A 22,319-nucleotide genomic window follows, 5' to 3' on the forward strand; every position below is an offset into this window, starting at 1 on the left:
TACTTCTGAGCTGGCCCTAACTTTCTAAGGAAACATTTTTGCTATTTTAAAACTTGGTGAAACAATTGACCTTTGGGGATGTTTCCGGAGATTGATCAGAACTTGGTTTTTTGCTTGCCAGTTCCTTAGAAGCAGCTGAGTTATTACAGACCACAATTTGTGGATACTCAGATTCTGTAAAGGAAGGACTTCATGGACTACTTGCCAAGAGCCCAAGGGACACATTCAGTTTGCTTTTACACTACCACAAATTTTAAATCCAAAGAATTGTGTCTGTGGAATTTCTGTTGTGGCCGTCAACACAGTATTTAAGCACTAAATACAACTTCCTGAACTTATTGAATTTGTTCATAATAGACCTTGTTCATCCCACTCCATGACTCACTGTTACCTTGACGATTCCCCTCTCACCTCTTTCTTTTTGTCATCTGTCCAAAATTAAAGAATGACAGGTAGTTCTTTGTCTTCATTGCTGAATGTTCGCTTTTGTGAAAACATGGGATTTGTCATTTTCTGAAAACCGGCTTGTTTCTGTTTGGAATTCCCTATTGCAAGATGGTCAGAATATTTAAGGAACTAGCTGAAGCAATCTCGGAACTACTATCAGTTATCTTTGAGAACTCATGGAGGGCAGGTGTGGTCCCAGAGAACTAGAGAAGGCCAAACATAATACCTATCTTTAAAAAGGGAAACAAAGAGGACCCGAGTCATTATAGACCAGTTAGCCTAACTTCGGTACCTGGAAAGATACTGGAACAAATTTTTAAACAGTCAGTTTGTAGGCATCTAGAAGATAAGAGTGATAAATAATAGCCAATATAGATTTGTCAAGAACGATCATGCAAAGCCAACCTAATGTCCTTCTTTGGCATTGTTACTGGCCTAGTAGATAGAGGGGAAACAGTAATTGTGATATATCTTGATTTTCAAAAAGTCTTTTGGCACTGTCCCACGTGACATTCTCATAAGCAAACTTGGGGCAAGTCTAGATGAAATTACTAAAAGGTGGGTGCACTACTGGTTGAAAGACTGTGTACTCAGAAAGCGACAGAGTCCTGTGGCACCTTATAGATTCACCCATGAAAGCTTATGCTCCAGTACTTCTGTTAGTCTGTAAGGTGCCACAGGACTCTTTGTCGCTTTTTACAGATCCAGACTAACACGGCTACCCATCTGATACTGTGTATTCAGAGTAGTTATAAATGGTTCACTGTCAAACTGGGAGGACCTATTTAGTGGAGTCTGCAGGGATCTCTCCTAGGTTTGGTACTACAGTAGAACCTCAGAGTTACAAACTGACCAATCAACCATTTAGAACCGGAAGTATGCTTTAAAAAAAGGGCAGGTTTAAAAAAAATTTTTTTACAAGGCAATGAAACTGTTTCTGTGCTTGTTTTATTTAAATTAAGATGGTTAAAAGCAGCGGGTTGTTTTTGGTGTAATAAAGTTTCAAAGCTGTACTAAGTCAATGTTCAGAAGAACCAGAACATTTTGTTCAGAGTTATGAATATTTCAGAGTTACGAACAACCTCCATTCCTGAGGTGTTTGTAACTGAGGTTCTGCTGTATTCAATATTTTATTAATGACCTAATTTATGGAGTAGAGAGTATGCTTATAAAATTTGTGGATGACACCAAGCTGGGTGGAGTTGCGAACACTGTGGAGGATGCTACTGGAATTCAAAAGGACTTTGAAAAACTGTAGAATTGGGCTTACACTAGCACTTTTGTCAGTCAGCGGTGTGAAAAAACACCCATTCTTCCTCTCCTCTTCTCTCCTCCCAGTCCCTCCGACCAACAAAAGCCCCAGTGTGGACAATGCTATGTCAGCAGGAGTTGGTCTCCTGCTGACATAGCTACCACCGCTTGTTAGGGACGGGTTAATTATGCCGGTGAGAGAGCTGGCATAGAGCGGCTCCCTGGGGGACCTTAGAGCAGCACAGCTGCAGCCATACAGCTGTACCACTGTAAGGTCTGTAGTGTAGACAAAGCCTTGGCCTGAAATCAACAAGATGAAGTTCAGTAAAGACAAATGCAAATTGCTACACTTATGAAGGAAAAATCAAATGCACAACTATAAAATGGGGATTAACTAGCTAGGCAGTGGTACTACTGAAAAGAATCTGGAGGGTATAGTGCATCACATATTGAATATGAACCAACTATGTGATACAGTTGCAAATAAAGCAGATATCATTCTGGGTATTAACAGGAGTGTTGTATATAAGACACAAAGCAGTCGTTCCACTCTATTCGGCATTGGTGAGGCCTCAGCTGGAGTATTGTATCCAGTTCTGGATGCCACACTCTAGGAAATATGCAGAGAGAGTCCAGAGAAGAGCAACAGAAATGATAAAAGGTTTAAAACAGGGGTTCTCAACACTTCTTTGAGGCCCCCCTAAAAACTCCATGGCCCCATATGTGCCGCAACAACTGTTTTTTCTGCATATAAAAGCCAGGGCCGGCATTAGGGGGCTCCACACCACAGGGCACCCTGTGAAGCTAAGTTGCTCAGGCTTCTGCTTCAGCCCCAGGGCCCAGTGCTTAGGCTTTCTGCCATGGGCCCCGCGAGTCTAACATTGGTCCTGATTGGAGGATCCCCTGAAACCTGCTCGCAGCCCCCGACCCCTGGTTGAGAACCACTGGTTTAGAAAACCTGAGCTATGAGGAAAGGTTTAAAAAAACTGTGCATGTCTAATATTCAGAAAAGAAGACTGAGAGGGGACTTCAGGGCCCCTCTCAAGAGGATAATGATCAGTCATTCTCTATGTCCACTAAAGGTAGGGCAAGAAGTAATCTGCAGCAAGGAAGATTTAGGTTAGATATTAGGAAAAATTGTCCAGCTTGAAGGGTGGTTAAGTACTGGGATAGGTTACCAAAGGAGGTGTGGAATTCCCATTGTTGGAGGTTAAGAACAGGTTAGACACCTGTCAGGGATGGTCTAGGTTTATTTAGCCCTGTCTCAGCATGGGGGGCAGGGGTCTAACGATATGGTTATATGATTCTGTGACTATTCCTTCTCTGCTTCTGAGATTTACACTTTGGGCTCTATTAGCAGCATTCCTGATTGGTACAAGTCTCTTGGTGGTTTGCAGCAATAGAGGATGCTTCTTAAGATAATCAGGCTCTTGTCCATTAATGGCTTTAAAGCTTAGGGCCAAGATCTGGAGTCAAACTGAGGCAGTGAAGTGAGTAGAACACTGGTGTGATTTACCCCTTTTCTTAAAACTCGCTGCTGTATAGTATTCGAGTAGGTCTCAATGTATCTCTCAGTGCCAGGTGTTAAGTTACAATAGTCTAACCTGGAGGTGAATTGTGTGCTCATTGGCTGGATGGATTACAATAACCTGGCCGACTAGATTGTGGAAAAAAGTGTTTCTAATCTTTGGTGTGTTTCCTGTGTGTCCAGAACCAATGGGTCATCCATAAAACACACAGACTCTGTACTACTTGAGTGATTGGAGAGTAGCTTCTCTCAATGGAGGACAAAGTTCATGTCCCAAATAACTCCTTGAGTGTTTCCCTGCTCCTAAAAGCATTACATCTATATTACATGGGTTAAGAGTGAGCCAGTGGTTTTCATCCATGTGGTGATCTCAGACATGGAATATGTGGGTCAGTGTGGTAGAAGGCGTTGTCTTTATAGGCATTGCAGTCTAAAGGACATCTCATCTAGGAGAGCCCAGTACCATGCTGGAATGTACTTCAACTTAACTCCAGTAGGAACACTACCAAGCTTTGGAGATGTCTGAGTGCCACTAAGAATTCTATTCCCCCTGTCTCCTGGACTCTCCTATCAGGTAGGGATGGACACTAAGACCTGTCTACACTACGACTTTAGGTCAAATTTAGCAGCGTTACCTCGATTTAACCCTGGACCTGTCCACACAATGAAGCCCTTTTTTTCAACTTAAAGGGCTCTTTAAATCGATTTCTTTACTCCACCTCTGACAAGGGGATTAGCACCGAAATTGGCCTTGCCGGGTCGAATTTGGTATAGTGTGGATACAATTCGACGGTACTGGCCTCTAGGAGCTATCCCAGAGTGCTCCATTGTGACTGCTCTGGACAGCGCTCTCAACTCAGATCCACTGGCCAGGTAGACAGGAAAAGGCCCGCGAACTTTTGAATTTCATTTCCTGTTTGGCCAGCATGTTTGCAGAGCTCATCAGCATGATGTGCACATTTCCGGGGCACATTGCCCGGCCTGTACTTTGTGAGAAGTGTATGACCATGTCCCTCTCGTCACCGCGCTGCCGTCGTCTCCTTGCCTGGTTTTGTGCGAAACAATTGTCTGCCATTGTTCTGACGGAGGGAGGGGCAACTGATGACATGGCTTACAGGGAATTAAAATCAACAAAAGGGGGTGGCTTTGCATCAAGGAGAAACACAAACAACTCACACAGAATGGCCCTCTCAAGGATTGAACTCAAAACCCTGGGTTTAGCAGGCCGTTGATTTCACAAAACAAATCGGGTCAATTTCTTGTTTTGATCCATCTATCTTTTATATCTTAGGCTGGCAGCAGACGGTGCAGTACGACTGCTAGCCATTGTCATCTCCTGGGTGCTTGGCAGAAGATGCTGCAGTACGACTGCTAGCCATCATCATCTCCTGGGTGCCCGCCAGACGATGGGAATGACCTGGCTGAGTCACTCCCATGTCTGCCCAGGCGCCCCTGACCGACCTCACCGAGGTCGGCTAAAAGAGCACCCAGGAATACGACGACGATGGCTACCAATCATAATGCACCGTCTGCTGCCAAAAGGCAATGAGCTGCTGCTGTGTAGCAATGCAGTTGCTGCATGTCTGTCAGCACCCAGGAGACGTACGGTGACGGTGAGCTGAGCGGGCTCCATGCTTGCCATGGTATGGCATCTGCTCAGGTAACCCAGGAAAAAAGGCGCAAAATGATTGTCTGCCGTTGCTTTCACGGAGGGAGGGAGAGGGGGGCCTGACGACATGTACCCAGAACCACCCGCAACACTGTTTTTGCCCCATCAGGCATTGGGAGCTCAACCCAGAATTCCAATGGGCAACAGAGACTGCGGGAACTGTGGGATAGCTACCACAGTGCAACGCTCCAGAAGTCAGTGCTAGCCTCAGTACTGTGTACGCAGTCCGCCGACTTAATGCACTTAAAGCATTTTGTGTGGGGACACACACAATCGACTGTATAAAAAAATTTCTACTGACGTCTATAAATTCGACCTAATTTCGTAGTGTAGACATACCCTAAGATTTTTGTCTCCAGGGTGGGGCTTCTCTGCAGTTGAAGCTAGAGGTGAACAGCATTCTTACTTTAATTTTTTTCTTGACGGCATTCAGCATTGAAATCAGCTTTATGCCTTCGGTCCTTACCCTGAAATTACAGAATACTAGCAGATAATTTTAGAATTGGAGGATAAAGCATAAATCAGTTATTTATAAACTAGAAAGCTGGGAAACAGCTGACTTGGGTTCTAGCTTGTTAGTCTCCATTGGCTGCATCACTTTATCTAATATAGTAAGTGGTGACCCAGGAGGTATTTACAAGGAGGTTATAAAACTCAGTGTATGGCACACTGAGCCTGTGTAGCAAAATCTTAAATAAGCTTTTCTTAATGAGCCTTTTGTTTCCAATGAAGGTTTTAACATTAAATGTTGATATGGGAGGGAGGGGGGAGGATAAACTCACTCTTTTGACCAATGTCAAAAGCTTATTTTGTATTAATGCATTGACTCTTACTGGAATGTCTTCCAGGATACTAGGCTTAATGTTAGTTTCCCCTTGCTGCAAACTTTTATTACTAAATAAATAAAAGCATTTACTATAGTTGTAGGCCAGTTCTTCAAAGTGTGGTTTAAATTTTGGTTTTGGGTCTGGTAGGGGTTGAATAAAACAGTTCATCAGTTTCTGATGAAGTTTAGAGCATTCTGAAGACCAAGTGAGTCACTTATGTTGAAAAATATAAATCTGCTTTGCCTTAGTGGAGGTGATTGTGATTGGGGGGGAGGGGAAATGGCAGAGAAGAGCTTTTTAATATAGTGCCTATTGCACACAGATTCTGTTCCATTAAGTGGATTTGCTCTGTATATTTTTTTAAAAATAGTATGCTAGGTTGGAGCCAAACACATTGGATGGGACTGTTTCAGGCAGTCTTAAAATAGTTTTGAACTATTTCCCTCACAACTAAAAACTGACCTTGGTTGAGAGTGAGTAACGTGACCTGGTGATTTTGAAATAGATGCCTCATCCTAAGATAACTGTGCTCCAGCACATGTAGGGTAAATAAACCATATATTGGAGATACGTAACAGAGGTAGAACGCAGAGAAGGTCCAATTCCTTACCCACGGCAGTATGGCAAAAATCCCATATGCTTCAGTAGTTGCAGGATTGGGTCTTAAAAGATATATAAATTGTAACCTGAATGTTGTAATAGACTGCACTAGTATTGGGAGGAGATACGGTAAATAAAAATTCTTCACACCAATATCTCTGGGAGGTTTCACAACAAGGTTGTGACTAACCGTGAAATGCTGAAGTTAGTAAGAGGAACAGAAATGGCAAAAAAAAGTTATGCTTCCTAATCAGAGATGGGTGGCTGCTGGAACTCTACATGTGACTGAGAAAGTTGTGACAGCTGAACCTCACCTCAGTAACCTCAGCAGCAGATAATTGATGCAGCACATTTGGAAGAGAAGGGAGGAAATGAAACTGCATCTTATATATACACAAATCTGACAAAATTCCAAATCAGAACCATGTCCTACTCTCTTACATTTGCAGGGAATCTGACCAGTCCTCATGGCTTTTGTCCTGCCCTCCCCCCCTCCCCCCCGCTTCTCTATTTTCACAATATCTTCTCCAGTTTTCCCCAGTTTCCTTCTTGCCTGGTCCCCAGTTCTACGCTTCCTAGAGCCTTCTCATTTTTGAGGTCTTCATGGGGGCGGTTCACTACTACCGCTACTAGATTTTTAGGGGAGGTGGTGACTACCCCTCTTCCCATCCATATTTCTGTGTTGGTAGACCAGTTGTCTTCAGCTATCCCTTGATGCGAGGATGATGTCTGCCAAGGGGGTTCATTGGTGAGTTTGAAAGTGGCTGAGGAGTCCAATTCTTCTGTCTCATCTGTTCTCCTTAAAGTGATCTGTGGCTTGGTGTATGGCAAGGCCTAGACAACAAGAATTGCATTTTGGGACTAACAACAAGAATTTTTGCTATAAATTGGGGATGTATCAGTTGGAAGTGACAGAGGAGGAGGAGGACCTGGGTATATTGGTTGATCACAGGATGACTATGAGCTGTCTGTGTGATGCAGATGTGAAAAAGGCTAATGCAGTCCTGGGTTGCATCAGGCAAGGCATTTCCAGTAGAGACAGGGAAGTATTAGTACCATTATATAAGGCACTGGTGAGACCTTATCTGGAATACTGTGTGCAATTTCTGGTCTTCCGTGTTTAAGAAAGATGAACTCAAGCTGGAGCAGGTGCAGAGAAGGGCTACTCGATGATCTGAGGAATGGAAAACCTACCTTATGAGAGGAGACTCAACGAGCTTGTCTTGTTTGCCTAACCAAAAGAGGGCAGATGGGATATATAATTACTCTCTAGAAATACATCAAGGGGATAAATACCAGGAGAGGGAGAGGAGTGATTTAGGGGTTAAACGCCAGTGTGGACACACGAACAAATGGATATTAACTGGCCATCAACAAGTTTAGGCTTGAAATTAGATGAAGATTTCTAACAATCAGGGGAGTGAAGTTGTGGAACAGCCTTCCAAGGGGATTAGTAGGGGCAAAAAACAAACAAACAACCTAACTGGCTTCAAGACAACCTGATAAGTTAATGAAGGCAATGGTATGATGAGACTGCCTACAATGATATGTAACCATCTGTGACTGCTAGCAGCAATTATTTCTAACTGCTGGTGATGGGAGACTAGATGGGGAGAGCTCTGAGTTACTACAGAGAATTCTTTCCAAGGTATCTGGCTGCTGGTCTTGCTGATGTTCTGTGGGTCTAACTGATCGCCATATTTGGGGTTGGGAAGGAATTTTCCCTCGGGTCAGATTGGCAGAGACCTTGAGGGTTTTTCACCCTCCTCTGTAGCATGAGGCATGGGTCACTTGCAGGTTTAAACTAGTGTAAATGGTGGATTCTCTGTAACTTGAAGTCTTGAAATCACAATTTGAGGACTTCAGTAACTCAGCCAGAGTTGATGGGTCTATTACAGGAGTGGGTGGGTGAGGTTCTGTGGCCTGCAGGAGGTCAGACTAGATCAGGGATTCCCAAACTGTGGAATGTGTGCCCATGGGGATACGTGAGATATCTTGGGGGGAGGGGAAGTATGCAGGAGAAATTGTGTAATGGAGGGTTTTATTTATTTATTATTTTATTTATCGCATTTTCACAATAGGCTATTCAGATGAAGGTTCAAAACTCTGAGAACTTGTTACATAAAATACAGTAGTTAATTTACTTCAAGATGTACCAGTGAGAACACAGAGACACTGACATACAGAGCTCTCACCTCCAAGCACCGTACAGTGTGGGTTCAGTTGCCCAGCAATTGTCCAGTCTAAGTGAGCTCAGAACTGAGTCAGGGTTTTTTTATTTTCATTGTTATACATCACACTGTAACTATATCTATACATAACAGTGAAATATGGGCAGATGGCTAAAGATGGGTAGCATTCAGAAGATGCAAAGTATCAGTGATGATGATGATACCAGCGGGCAGCTGGTAGAGCTGGAAGGGGGTACGCAGGCGGCTAGTAGAGCTGGAAGGCGGTACACAATAAGAAAAGTTTAGGAACCTCTGGACGAGATTATCATGATGGTCCCTTCTGACCTTAAAGTCTGAGTCTGAGACACAAGCAGCTTACCAGGGCCCAGAAACCTTTCCATCTGTGCAGTGATTAGTGGGCCTTGAAGTTCAGCAGTGGCTCCAGGATACTGAGACACTCCTTGCTGCCTACCCCAAAGATGCTTGGATGGAGAAGGTCCTTACTTGGTAGCTATATCCCCTGGAGGTCTGGTGTGGAAGAGTAGCTAACTAGCTCCTGCTGAAGAGCTTGGGAGCCCTGTGGAGCCATGACTTCCCAGTGCGTGTACATGTGTATGCTTTACAATGATCTTTCTGTGATTAGAAGTGCTGTAGACTTGCCTAAAAACACATAATCTTGGTGGTCTTGAGAACCTCTTTCTACTAAAGCTGGGAATGGCTCCCTCTTTGAAAGGTGAGCTGCAAAGGAAACTATTGAACTTTTTGTTCTTTTCGTATAAATACATAAAGATGTCTTGGGATTTTTTGGCTTGTTCTTTTTACCTTAGAAACAGTAGATGCCCCCCATTTTTGGTGCAGGACTCTGGAGGATTGGGGGCATTGTAGTAGGCTAGAACCTATGCTAAAGCTATTCTGGCCTTTTAGTTAAGAAGGGTGGGAACACTGAATCTTAGACTGCATGCAGTGGAGAATGATTTCACTTAATTTAGTTCTTATGGTGTATTTGTAAGACTAGGAGTTTAATTGTGATGTCATCTCCAGGCTAGAGAGTCCTGAAAAACAGCATGACTAAGTGGTATGGCACTGAGGAAACTGAATGATGATTAAATGCCTAGTTTGAAAGATTGTCCAAGAATTCCAGTAATTTGCTCAGGTAATGATGTTGGGTGGCTTAGTCATCACACTATGTGCTCATGCATTTCAAATGGAGGACAGTCTTCCAATCAGCACAAGGATAGTTGGTGTGGGGAAGTAGTAAAAATTCAATTTGACTCTGATGTTCCCCTGTCTTGTTTGCCCTACAGTCAGACTTTGCAAGGGGAGCAAGAAAACCCCCATCATTTTGACATCTGTGCTTAAAAGAAACAAAACAACCCTCCCCACCCTCCACCAAACAACAACTTCTTAATTTATTTATGTTGTAGACTAAAATGACTGGTTAGAAGAAATTAAATGGAAATGCTTCTCTCAAATACGATACCTGATGGTAAGTTGTCTTTTATATAACTGCAGAGTAGAATTTGAAAAACACTGATAAATCAGATCACTCATTACAGACATCTTTCTCCTCCCCTAGATTCTATTATTATTCGTTAAGCACCCATATATATTCTAGGGCACCTGACAAAACTAGTAAACTGGTTCCTGCTTTGAAAAGTTTGCAATCTAAATTTAACATGAGATGACTGAGGGTTGTAAACAGATATGAATAGGGAAGGAGGAGAGGCAGGACAAGAGTGACATACGACACTGTTACTCAGTAGTTATCATGATCATTCATTTACCTTTGTTCATTTTGTTCCCCATCCTTCACTTATAAGTGAGATGACAGAAGTGAGGTTTTAGTAGTGAATTGGATTTAGCAGAGAAGTAGTTTGGCAAACACGTTTGAGGAGGAACAGTTGTGCAGACATGGGGCAACGTGACGAGAAGGGCATGGAAATACTTATTAAAGAAGGGAATGACGTTGGTATCACTGGCAAGGCAGGGAGGGTGAGGGAAATGCTTAGGAGATCAGGTCAGAGATGTAAGTAGGGGCTGCATGCATGATGGAGGGCCTCTAAAGCAACGTCAAGAAGTTTGTGTTTGATTTGAACCACAGTGCAGAGCCAATTAGATCACTCAAAGGAGTGCTGGAGGCGAGTTGTTGAAACAACTTAACTCGTGGGAGAGATTATTTTGGCAGTGACATTTTGGATGGATTGGAGTGGGGGCAGGTTGGTATTCAAAGAGATCAGAAAATTGGAGAAGGCAGTAGTTGAGATGAAATATAGTGAGGATAAGAAGTGTGCTATTTGGGTTGGAAAGAAAGGATTGCTACTAAACTGGGTCCATTTCATGTAGTACTTTTATAGCAGTGGTTCTCAACCAGGGGTATGCAGTTTACAACAGGCTACATAAAAAAAAACCTAGCGAAGTCAGTAAAAACAATTTCATACAGACGTTTACTTGTTTATACTGCTCTATATACTATACACTGAAATGTAAGTACAATATTTATATTCCAATTGATTTATTTTATAATTATATGGTAAAATGAGAAAGTAAGCAATTTATAATAGTGTGCTGTGACGCTTTTTTGTATTTTTATATCTGATTTTGTAAGCAAGTAGTTTTTAAGTGAAATGAAACACAGGGGTATACAAGACAAATCAGACTCCTGAAAGGGGTACAATAGTCTGGAAAGGTTGAGAACCACTGCTTTACAGGAATAGGACTAAAAATGCTGATTTCTTTCAACAAATTGATGCTGCTTCAGAACTACCCATCTTCACCGAAGAGGAGATCAGATGAATAGTTACATCAATGACTCCAAGTTACTTTTCTAATTACTGGAAGGATTAATGATGAGTGAGTGGCATTACCATGAGGTCTTTCATGGGATCTGATGTGGTAATGAAAGAGGGAGTTCTATTTCCTGTAAGTGATTTAACATGTAGTTATCTTACTGCTGATTTAAATTGAAATAAGTGGTTTAAAATTCCAGTTACCCACGTGCTTGTGAAGAAAAACATGTTAAGTTATGCGTCATAGTTATCGGAAACAACTGGCAGAGTTTATTTTCATTCTAAATATGTCTATTTTTATACTCTTTACCTGGTCCTTAGAGCCGTGCCTAGAAGTGTCTCCTTTCCACCCCCAGATTATAGTTGGCTTGTGTTTTATCAACAATGGAAAAGAAAAACTTTTCTTCAAGTGCTTGGTCATGTTGATTCCATTCTAAGTTTGTGCATGCCCACACGTGTGGTCATCAGAGATTTTTGCCTTAGTGGTATCCGCAGGGTTGGCTGTGGTGCCCCCTTGAGTGCAGCGCTCATGCATCAATATATCAGGCACCGCTGGCCCTACACCCTCTCAGTTCTTTCTTAGCACCCATGGTGGTTAGTCGAAGCACCTTTCTTTGCATAGCAAGGGCTACTTGTTTCGTCTCTTCTGACTTTGAGCCTTAGGGCCTTGTAAATAGTTGTTTACAGTAGTTAGTGTCAAGTAATTAAGTGTAGTTAGAAGTTAGAGTCCCAGTGGGGACTTCGCCCCAGGTACGGCATGCCCCGGTCTCTGGGGTTTAAGGCCTGTGCGGACTGTAACAGGCCTATGCCTGTAAGTGACCCCCCAGCAGCTGCCTCAGGTGCTTGGGGGGCATCATATGTGAAGACAAGTGTCGTATCTGTAAAAAAAAAAAAATTTGTCCTGGAACTCAGAAAGAGACGAATATTTGTTTGAGGACTCTCCTTATGGACGCTGCCTTCTGTCCGGCTTCCGAGTCGTCCCGCCAAGATTTGACTCCTATTGCCTCGGTCCCCTCCACCAAGCTCCTCCTGGCACTGCTCCCCATCACCAGTTCCCAGAAAGAAAACAAAAAAGCATGGCTCCCCGGCACTGGACAAGAAAGGCCATGGGCCATCGGGCAAATGACCCAGTTCAGGCTTCCCAGCCGCTCCAGAGCCACACGGACCCATAGCCCCTTAAAGGATCCACCACGACTCCCGGGAGTGGCAGGGGACCCAAATTTGTGGCGACATCGACGCCTTCCCAAGTTTCCCTGGTGCTGAGAGAGCAGAGGCCTCCACCTGTGCCGCTGGCACCACGCATGCTGCAGGAGGCCCTATGAAGGCAAGCCAGCTGCTAAGACCCCCCCAGGGGCAGTGGGGCGCTGCTGATCCCCCGAGCCAAGGCCGTGCTCTCCATCTCCACATCACAGATCTCCAACGTCGCAGCCCAGGCTCACCTTCACCGGCACCACGTTCACAGTCCCTGCCATCTTGACACGGATCACTAGGGGGAGGTGCTGGTCTCTGTACCACCAGCACCGTTCACCCTCCGGCCGGTCATCCTCTTGGCGCAGATCTCCGTCGCCTGCCCTGTGGGGGTGCTTCCCATTGCAATACTGGTCCCCTCCATCCCCGGCACTGATCCCCCTCCAAGCACTGGTCTCCAGCAGTGACAGTTAGCAGGAAGACACAGGCAGCAGTGGCCCCGACATGGTCACCGGTAGAGGATTCCTCCAGCATGGCAGGGCAATTTATCCCCTTGCCAATACTCCACCGCCACGATTGGGCACCTGAGGCTGTCAGGATCCATGCTGCTGCCTTGGCAGCATGGCCAGTGCTGGTGGTGGTGATGCCACCTTCACGCCGCTCATTTGCCGGCGCCTCGGGCTTGGTGCATGAAGCACGCTCAGAGGTCGGCGTGGAGGAGCCCACTCCAAAATCCCCACTCCCCCATGGGGGTTGATGCCCTGGGGCCTCTCCCCCCGCCCCCACAGTACAGTTGTCCTCATCCCCAGACAAGGCAGTCGCGGGATTGTTGGGAGCCAGCCTACCGGACGATTTTAAGGAACACCAGGCCCTGCTTCGACAGGTGGCTGAGAACTTGGGCCTTGAGGTGGAGGAGCTGGCCGAGCAGGTGGACATCTTGTTCAGTGTGTTCTCTACCTCTACCCCGCCCGTGTTGCAGTACCATTGCATGACAGGGTCCTGAAAATTATTAAGGCCCTCTGGCAAACCCCATCGTCCATCCCTTCTACCTGCAAAAGGGCCAAAAAGAAGTACTTCGTCCTGGCCAAGGGGTTTGAGTACCTTTATACCCACGCACATCGAGGCTTGCTGGTTGTCTCTGTGGCCAACAAGGACAAGCAGGGCAGGCCAGTTCAACTCCCAAAAATAAAAAGGCCAAAAGACTGTACCTTTTCAGGATAAAAATTTATTTAACAGCCAGCCTGCAATTCTGGGGGTGAACCACCAGGCACTTTTGGTCAGGTATAACTTTAACTTATGAACTCCCTCCATAAGTTCAATGTTTGGCTCAGGAATTTGGCATCCTGGTGGAGGAAGGTACTATGGCAGAGAGATGCTCTCTCCAAATGGTGTGGGACACAACAGACTCAGCATCTAGGGTGGTCGCTTGCGGTAGTCATGAGGCGCAGCTCTTGGCTTCAGACCGCTGGCCTATCCCAAGAGACGCAGACCTCGATCCAGGACCTCCCATTTGATGGGAATGGACTTTGCAGAGCAGATGGATGCGAGGCTGCATGGAATAAAAGGACACTTGGGCCACTCTTCACTCGCTGGGTAAGCATATGCTGCAGTCTGCAAGGATGCAGTTCCAGCCGCCCCATCACCAAGGCCTTGGCAGCCTCGTCAAGGGTCTTCAAGGAGAAGGGATAGAGACACAAGCTTTAGTCGTTACCACCCTTCCTTCTCCCCCTCACCCATACAGCCCAGCCCGGCAAAGCATCCTGGGGGCCAGAAGTGCTCATTTTGAAGGTGTGCTCGAGAGCAACACCCCCAGTCAACTCCCAGGATCCACCTTGTTCTTTCCTCGACCATCCTCGTCCCTACCATTCGGCCTGGTCACAGGTCACCTTGGACTGCTGGGTGCTGGACATAGTATCTCAGGGCTATACCCTGCAATTTTCAGCCGCCCCTGTGACCCATTTCCTTCCCCCCTCCACCCCTCTTCAGGGACCCTTCTCACGAGCAACTCCTCGTTCAAGAGGTCGAGGACCTCCTGCATCTGGGGGCTGTGGAGGAAGTTCCTTGGGACATGAAAGGAAAGGGGTTCTATTCCCACTACTTCCTAATCCTGAAAGCAAAAGGGGGCTCAACAACTCTCTGGAAGTTTCACATGGTCTCCCTGGCTTCCATCATTCCCTTCCTGGATCCAGGAGGCTGGTATGCCATCCTCGACTTGAAGGACGCTTATTTCTATATCTTTATATTCCAAGGTCAGACGTTTCCTCCATTTAATAGTGGGTGGACGCCTTTTTCAATTCATAGCATTGTCCTTTGGCATCTCATGGGCCCCAAGGGTGTTCACAAAATGTATGGCACCAGTGGCTGCTTACGTGAGACGTCGAGGGGTCCAGGCCTTCCTGTATCTCGATGACTGGCTCATCAAAGGCAGGTCTTGGTAACAAGTGCAGAGGAGCCTTGATCTGGTGTGTTCCACCTTCTGCAACCTGGGCCTGTTAATAAATGAGAAAAAATCCACCTTAAGGCTGGTGCAATGAATAGAGTTCATTGGGGCAATTCTCGACCCCACATGAGCCAGAGCCTGCCTTCTGGAAGCGCGTTTTCAGACCATGGCTCTCACCTGTCTGCGTTTTTTTGGGCCACATGGCCACATGCATGCACATGGTCAGTCATGCCCGGCTCCATCTTCGACCTCTGCAAGTGTGGCTGACTTTGGTCTACATCCCGAACAGGCATGACCTAGACTAGGTAGTCAGGGTGACAGAGTATGTCTGGGAGTCTCTGAATTGGTGGGTGGACCCTGGGTCGGTGTTTGAGGGAGTTCCCTTCTCAGCCCTGTCCCCGTCGCTGACCCTGGTCTCCGATGTTTCAGAGCTGCGCAGGGGAGCCCACCTGGGTGAACTAAGCAACCAGGGCCATTAGTTGCAGGACAGTCTGGCGCTCCATATCAATGACAGGGAGCTCAGAGCTGTTTGCCTGGCCTGCCAGGCTTTCTTGCCCCACCTGAAGGGCAAGGTGGTGCAGATCCTGACAGACAACACCGCCACAATGTATTACATCAATAGGCCCGGCGGAGCTAGGTTGTCAGCCCTTTGCCAAGAAACTCTCAGCCTTTGGGATTTTTGTGTGCGGCATGCCATTCGTCTGGTAGCCACGCACCTGCCGGGAACCAAGAACATATTAGTAGATCACCTCAGCAGGACCTTCTCATCTCGTCACGAGTGGTTGCTCCATCTGGAGGTGGTCAGCATAATCTTCCAGAGGTGGGGGACACCCCAGCTGAACCTGTTCGCATCCTAGCAGAACAGGAAATGCCATGTGTTCTGTTTGTTCCGGGGGATGGACAGACACCCCCTATCAGACGTCTTTCTACTCCTGTGGTTGTGGGGGGGTTCTGAGATACGCCTTCCCACCAGTGCCGTTAATTCACAGGGTCCTTGTGAAGATCAAGGAGGACAGGGTGAAGATTATCCTAATAGTTCCCACGTGACCTCACCAGCGCTGGTTCGGCACGTTGCTGAACCATTCGGTAGCTGCCCCGCAGCAGCTTCTCCTCTGGCTGGACCTGCTGCCCCAGAACCACGACAGCCTTCTGCACCCAAACTTGGAGGCATTGCACTTGACAGCATGGCTACTGCATGGCTAAACGTGGACGAACGGGAATGCTCAGCCCATGTTCAGCAGGTCTTGCTGGGTAGCAGGAAACCCTACACGAGAATGACTTACCTGGCCAAATGGAAAAGGTTCATATGCTGGGCCTCGGAACGGCGTATCCGAGCAGAGCAGGGCTCACTGAAGGAGATCCTGGATTACCTGCTATACCTCAAACTCCAAGGTTTGTCCCTGTCATCGATTAAGGTCCACCTGGCTGCTATCTCGGCTTTCCACCATCCGTTCCAAGGCAGTTTGATCTTCACTCATGACATGACAGCCCGGTTTTTGAAAGGTCTGGAGTGTTTTTACCCACCTGTCTGGGATTCCTTCCCTCCCTGGGACCTGAATCTCATGCTGTCGAGGCTCATAAAGCTGCCAGCTTCCTGTTCTCTCCTGCTTCTCTTCTAGTTGCGGTAATGTCGGCCCACAGAGTGTCCGAGATCAGCGCACTCACTTCGGAGCTGCCCTATATGGCTGTCGTCTTTAAGGATAAAGTCCAGTTGTAACCGCACCCACCATTTCTGCCAAAGGTCATTTCGTAGTTTCATACTGGCTAGGACATATACTTACCCATCTTCTTTCCAAAGCCTCATACGTCAGATGAGGAGCGCAGCCTACACACCTTGGATGTCACAAGGGCACTGGCCCTCTATTTAGATAGAACAAAGCCGTTCTGTAAGTCATCTGAGTTCATTGCAGTGGCAGACAGAATGAAAGGTCGCCCAGTGTCAGCCAGGAGGATTTCATCCTGGATTACAGCCTGCATCCACTACTGTTATGAGCTGGCGAAGGTGCCTCCACCGGCGATCGTGACGGCATATTCCACTAGGGCACAAGCATCGTCCGCGGCCTTCCTGGCACAGGTACCAATCCAAGAGATCTGTAGGGCTGCTACCTGGTCATCTGTCCACACATTCATCTCTCATTATGTGCTTACCCAGCAAGCTCAAGACGACGCTGACTTTGGCAGACCAGTTCTGCAAGACCATGAACTCTGAGCCTGCCTCCAGTGACACTGCTTGTGAGTCACCTAGAATGGAATTGACATGAGTAAGCACTTGAAGAAGAAAAAACGGTTACCTTTTGTAACTGTTGTTCTTTGAGATGTGTTGCTGATGTCTGATATCCTGTAGTGAGATGGGATGGTCTTTATGATTTCAGAAACTCTTAGCCTTGCATTTAATTTACTGTTTTGGGACTGCTGCCAAGACTCCAACTGTTATGTAATCTTACAGATGAGGGCTCATTGGTAGTTTTAAAGTTGGTTATTTATCATTCCAGATCACTCCTACACAAAGGAAGCTGTAAAATGTATGTAATTCTAAGGCTTGTTATGCAATTTGTGTGTCAAGGTCAGTGTAATTTACCTTCAAAATTAAACAAAAAGGAAATCTAGAAATAGTTCACTTATTTAACCTTCAGTCCATTTAGATTTGCACACTTGCAAGAGTCTAATCTGCCCAGTCATAAACTGGAAAAACACCAAGGTAGAGCTGATAACCAAAAATGAAACATCCCTTTAAAAAAAAAAATCTCTCAATTATGGTCTTAAAGTAGAAATGTTAAAATCACAACTTTTTTTTAAGACTGAAAGAATCATCTTGGGCTTGAATTGTTCTTTCATATACAGTTGGATTTCATGATTGTCATTAAACATTTAAATTTAACAGGGCATCAAAGATTTCTCTCATTTCCATGCATGTGTGCTCCGTACCTCTTTCCTGTCAGTCTGATTCATAATGTTCAAAAACATTCATGTCATATTATTTCTTTCCCCCTTCTCCACAGCAACAGCCCGAGTCTGAAACTGTTCATCTGTTCATCCCAGCCTTGGCGGTAGGAGCCATTATTGGCAAGCAGGGACAGCACATCAAACAACTTTCCCGTTTTGCAGGCGCATCTATTAAGGTACTATTAACTTGACAAGATTTCTGTCTGTTCCAGGTGATACTTCCAGCAAGTTTTCACAAGTAATATTCCAGTGAATCTATATTCTCTCTCTCCCCGCACTCCTCACACTGAGTTATGTGATAAACGGTATATTTGTTTATAAATTAAGTTTTAAATACCCAGAGAGAGAACATAATTAGAATCATGTATTCAGACATCTCTTGAGGTGTGAAATATAAGCTATAAAGAAAGCTGCCTTGGTGGTCTCAACTTAGAAAAAGCCTTTAGCCAAGTCTTAATGATATGTTCAGGGCTTCCTTGCCACATCGTTAAGGCAAAAACCAGTACCTATGAATTTTCTCTTTTAATAACAAATAAGTAAGGAAAACCTTTAACTACTGTGCTTTGTCTCCGGGTGCCCAAAAAGGATCAGTCTAAGATATTAAGCTCTGGTGGCTCCACTCTGAAGTACTGATTGTTGGAAAATCCGTGCTGTGTATGCTAGGCTCCTGTGGCTGAGCCCGTTATTGATCACCAGGTTTAACTGACATGATGGCTAAAAGAACCAGAAGCTGCTGGATCCTTGTCTGCACTCAGGGGATAGCCCCAGTTCAGTAATCTGTGAATCTAGCTGCACAAATGCTGACCCTGAATGTAGAGGAGGACGAGTGCATGTACCAAAGGAACTAATCTGGGGATAAAGCTTGACTTAGTTCAGTCAAGACAATCCTGGCTCACCTGTGCACACCTGTAGGGTTGGCATCAATGCAGCTCTGTCAGTTAATGTGCTGGTGCTATTTGGCCTCCCACCAGTTCTGACACGGAGGCTGTTGGGGCTGATTCCCCACTCTGGCACTTCGAGTGCAGAAGGTGGGGGCCCACAAGGATTCTAAAAATTAATACTGGCCATGCCAGGCTTGTATTAAACTCCCAAGGTTACAGCTTCTCTCTGACCTTGGATGGGTAGATGCTGCCATCACCTAAATTCAGAAAAACCCTTTGAAATCAGAAAGGTGCACTTGAGAATTCCTTCCTGTAGGGTACCCTCAAGCCCTCCTCTCCTCCTACCCCCCTTCCCTCCCTCGCCCCCCCCCCCCGAAGACCTGAGAGAGAGAAACAAAAGGGGTTGATATGGGACATTGAGTGAGTTTGTCTATAAAACCAGTTAGTTTGATTCAATGCATTATAAAATGTATCCAGAAGGAGGGCGATCTGGGCTCCATGGTGTAATGTGCTTTTGTAGAGCAATATTAGAAGTGAAGCTGATCACAATTAGCAAGGAGTCTCTAGTTTTTCTCACACAGTGAATTGAATTGCTCTAAGAAGGAATGATTATATTTCTCACGTTGACCATGGTGGTTTTGTTTCCTTATGTAAAAATGTTGCCTCTCCAATCTCTGTTGACAAGCACAGATGCCAGTGAGTACTTTACAGACCTCCACTCTAGCTTCATCCTTTATTATAAGAAGTTTCTTGTCCAAAGGTAATTCTGACAACCCTGCTCTCGCTCTCTCTGGACCCAGAGGGCCCTGAATGCGGAAGACCTAGTGCAAAGTTTGAGGCGACAGTGTAGGAGTTATGGAACTCCTGCTTGAGTACAGCTCTACAGGGACTCATGTAGGCCCCATTTCACAGTGCATGGAGGGGTGAGCTGGTGGATCCATTATTACTCTGGCTGTTTTTCCCCATCCCATTTCTGTATGTGTCACCGTGTTAGTGGCGGATACTACAGCCACAGAGTTGCAGCTTTGATGGAAGGATCCCTGCAGTTCTCCGCTGCATATAGCCCAGGGGTAGGCAACCTATGGCACGCGTGCCGAAGGCGGCACGCGAGCTGATTTTCAGCGGCACTCGCACTGCCTGGGTCCTGGCCACCGGTCTGGGGAGCTCTGCATTTTAATTTAATTTTAAATTAAGTTTCTTAAACATTATTTTTTTAATAATTGGAGATATACCAATCTCCTAGAACTGGAAGGGACCTTGGAAGGTCATGTAGTCCAGCCCCCTGCCTTCACTAGCAGGACCAATTTTTGCCCCAGACCCTAAGTGGCCTCCTCAAGGATTGAACTCACAACCCTGGGTTTAGCAGGCCAATGCTCAAACCACTGAGCTATCCCTCTCCCCACTTGACTTGACTTGACTTTACTTTACATACAACACAACAATAGTTTAGTTATATAATATAGACTTCTAGAAAGAGACCTTCTAAAAAACATTAAAATGTATTACCGGCACGCAAAACCTTAAATTAGAGTGACTAAATGAAGACTCGGCACACCACTTCTGAAAGGTTGCTGACCCCTGATATAGCCAATATTCTTGGCTGGTGTAGAGATGAGGTTTTGACCAAACTTTTGGTAGTATATCTGTTTTAAAGTGCAGATTGGTTGCAGCTGGATTCCTGCTCTTCATGTGCCACAGATTCTCATTCTGTCACATAAATCAACCAAATGTTGTTCTCTTGTTCTCAATTTACTTGTTACCACTTTCCCAGCAACTAGGGATGTGGGGGTCAGGCAGCTATGGAATCTGTGGGGTTGTGTGCATGCAGTCATTGGGTCGAGACACATCCAGAGGTAGGGGCCTGTCTTGTTCTACAGTGCTCTTTAAACAGGCAACAGATTTTGGAAGAGCAGGGACTGAGCATCCCTGAGCTGGGGAGCAGGAGTCAGGTAAGAGTGAGGTGGTCACTAAATTTTCAGAAGCAAGAGAGGCTTGCACCAGAAGGTGAAAATTTGCATATTTTTTAAAATTATCCAGAAATCATGCTGCATATAAATCTGTTATGACATGCTACATGGAGCCCAGATTTTCTTTATTTGGTAAAAATAAACACACACCATAACAATGGGCTAAATTTATTGCCCCACTTAAAACTTCTGAATAATAACATCCTGTATTTTTAACATATGCGTCCCTTAAAAATCTTTGTTCTAATATTTGAGCAAAGTAATATGTTCTGAATTATGAAACAACCTGTTCAATCTTACCTAAGAGTTTAAGGAACACTTGAGTAATTTTTAGATGGACAAACTAGAAATCTGATTTTTTTTGTATGCAAGAATTAGGATATCCCTCTGTATATGGCTTTCTGGACCTGTTTGAGGTCTGTACAGGATGGTGTGCATGTAAATGTTTGAATCAATATGAAATCTACTTTTGTGCAGTGCTGAAGTTTGTAGATCCAATAAAAATATTCAGCCATAAAATGGGATTTCAATAATATATTAAATGTACATGTTACTGTTGGAGGGAAAATATAGGGATTAGTCTGTTTTTTATAGATGCTGTGAAATTTTAAATTAAAACTTCAGAGAAAACATTTGTGTATCTAGATCTCTAGTTTACACATTTCAAGGATAAGAGACACAAAAATAACACCAAGGCTTTTGAATGTGCCCCCTGCAGGCACTGTCATGTTAATGTTAGTAGTGAGTGTTATTTTCTAGCCCCCGATGCTGTTTGTCTCCGGCTATACAGATAAAAAGGGAAGAGTCTGAGATTTGGAGTCTAAATCTTAGACTCTTCCCTTCTGACCTGCAACCTTGTACAAAAAAAAATGTAGCATTAAAATAATAAAAAATACAGAAATGAAACAGACTTTATAGAAAATACTTTCCCAACGTTTAATACAGGAGTTGGTGGCAAAAAGGATACCCTGGTATGAAATATCAGAGTCTGTGTACAAATGAAATGTAAGGTGACTGCACGAAGTGAAACAATCTCAAACATGTCAGTCTAATGTGGACAGAAATTATCTTCTCAAGCCATGTTCGGTAAACTAACGGCAAAGATGCCTTGAAATTTGGCACCATTTAAGTACTTTATGAAAGTGCAAGAATTGGTCTGACTTCCTGCTGTTGGCGCATTTCCTATTTTGGTAGCTTAATAAACGTGCTGCAGTCATACCTGTATGTAGTTATAAAATAGCTAGTTAGATTACAGGGATTGATATGCAAAGTAAATAGTTAGTGTGTGTTGTATTCTCAGTGTAGTTTATAATGTGAATGATTGTTAACCAAATTTTTACTAACTATATTGGAATTGGAAAAGGTTCAGAAAAGGGCAACAAAAATGATTAGGGGTATGGAACAGCTGCCGTATGAGGAGAGATTAATAAGACTGGAACTTTTCAGCTTGGAAAGGAGACAATTAAGGGGGGATATGATAGAGGTCTATAAAATCATGACTGATGTGGAGAAAATAAATAAGGAAGCGTTATTTACGCCTTCTCATAACACAAGAACTAAGCGTCACCATATGAAATTAGTAGGCAGCTGGCTTAAGAGAAACAAAAGGAAGTATTTTTTC

General features: G+C 44.9%; 1 protein-coding gene and 1 long non-coding RNA gene across 4 annotated transcripts in view; one reads left to right on the forward strand and one right to left on the reverse strand.

The window, feature by feature from the left end:
• The window catches only part of IGF2BP3 (insulin like growth factor 2 mRNA binding protein 3), a 175,394-nt gene that overhangs the window by 139,093 nt on the left and 13,982 nt on the right, over positions 1 to 22,319 (forward strand). For all 3 annotated transcript variants that reach the window (XM_045003651.1, XM_045003652.1, XM_045003653.1), the window contains one exon: positions 17,907 to 18,026. In XM_045003651.1, coding sequence (XP_044859586.1) covers positions 17,907 to 18,026 — 120 coding nt within the window. The remainder of the gene's footprint in view (positions 1 to 17,906; positions 18,027 to 22,319) is intronic.
• LOC123363014 lies at positions 13,794 to 16,835 on the reverse strand. The gene is made up of 3 exons (XR_006576678.1): positions 16,689 to 16,835; positions 14,837 to 14,956; positions 13,794 to 14,137 (listed from the first exon to the last, which is right to left on the reverse strand). It is a non-coding gene; the product is annotated as an uncharacterized LOC123363014 (long non-coding RNA).

This window comes from Mauremys mutica, chromosome 2 (genome assembly GCF_020497125.1).
Source record: "Mauremys mutica isolate MM-2020 ecotype Southern chromosome 2, ASM2049712v1, whole genome shotgun sequence".
In the NCBI taxonomy this organism is placed as follows: Eukaryota; Metazoa; Chordata; order Testudines; family Geoemydidae; genus Mauremys; species Mauremys mutica.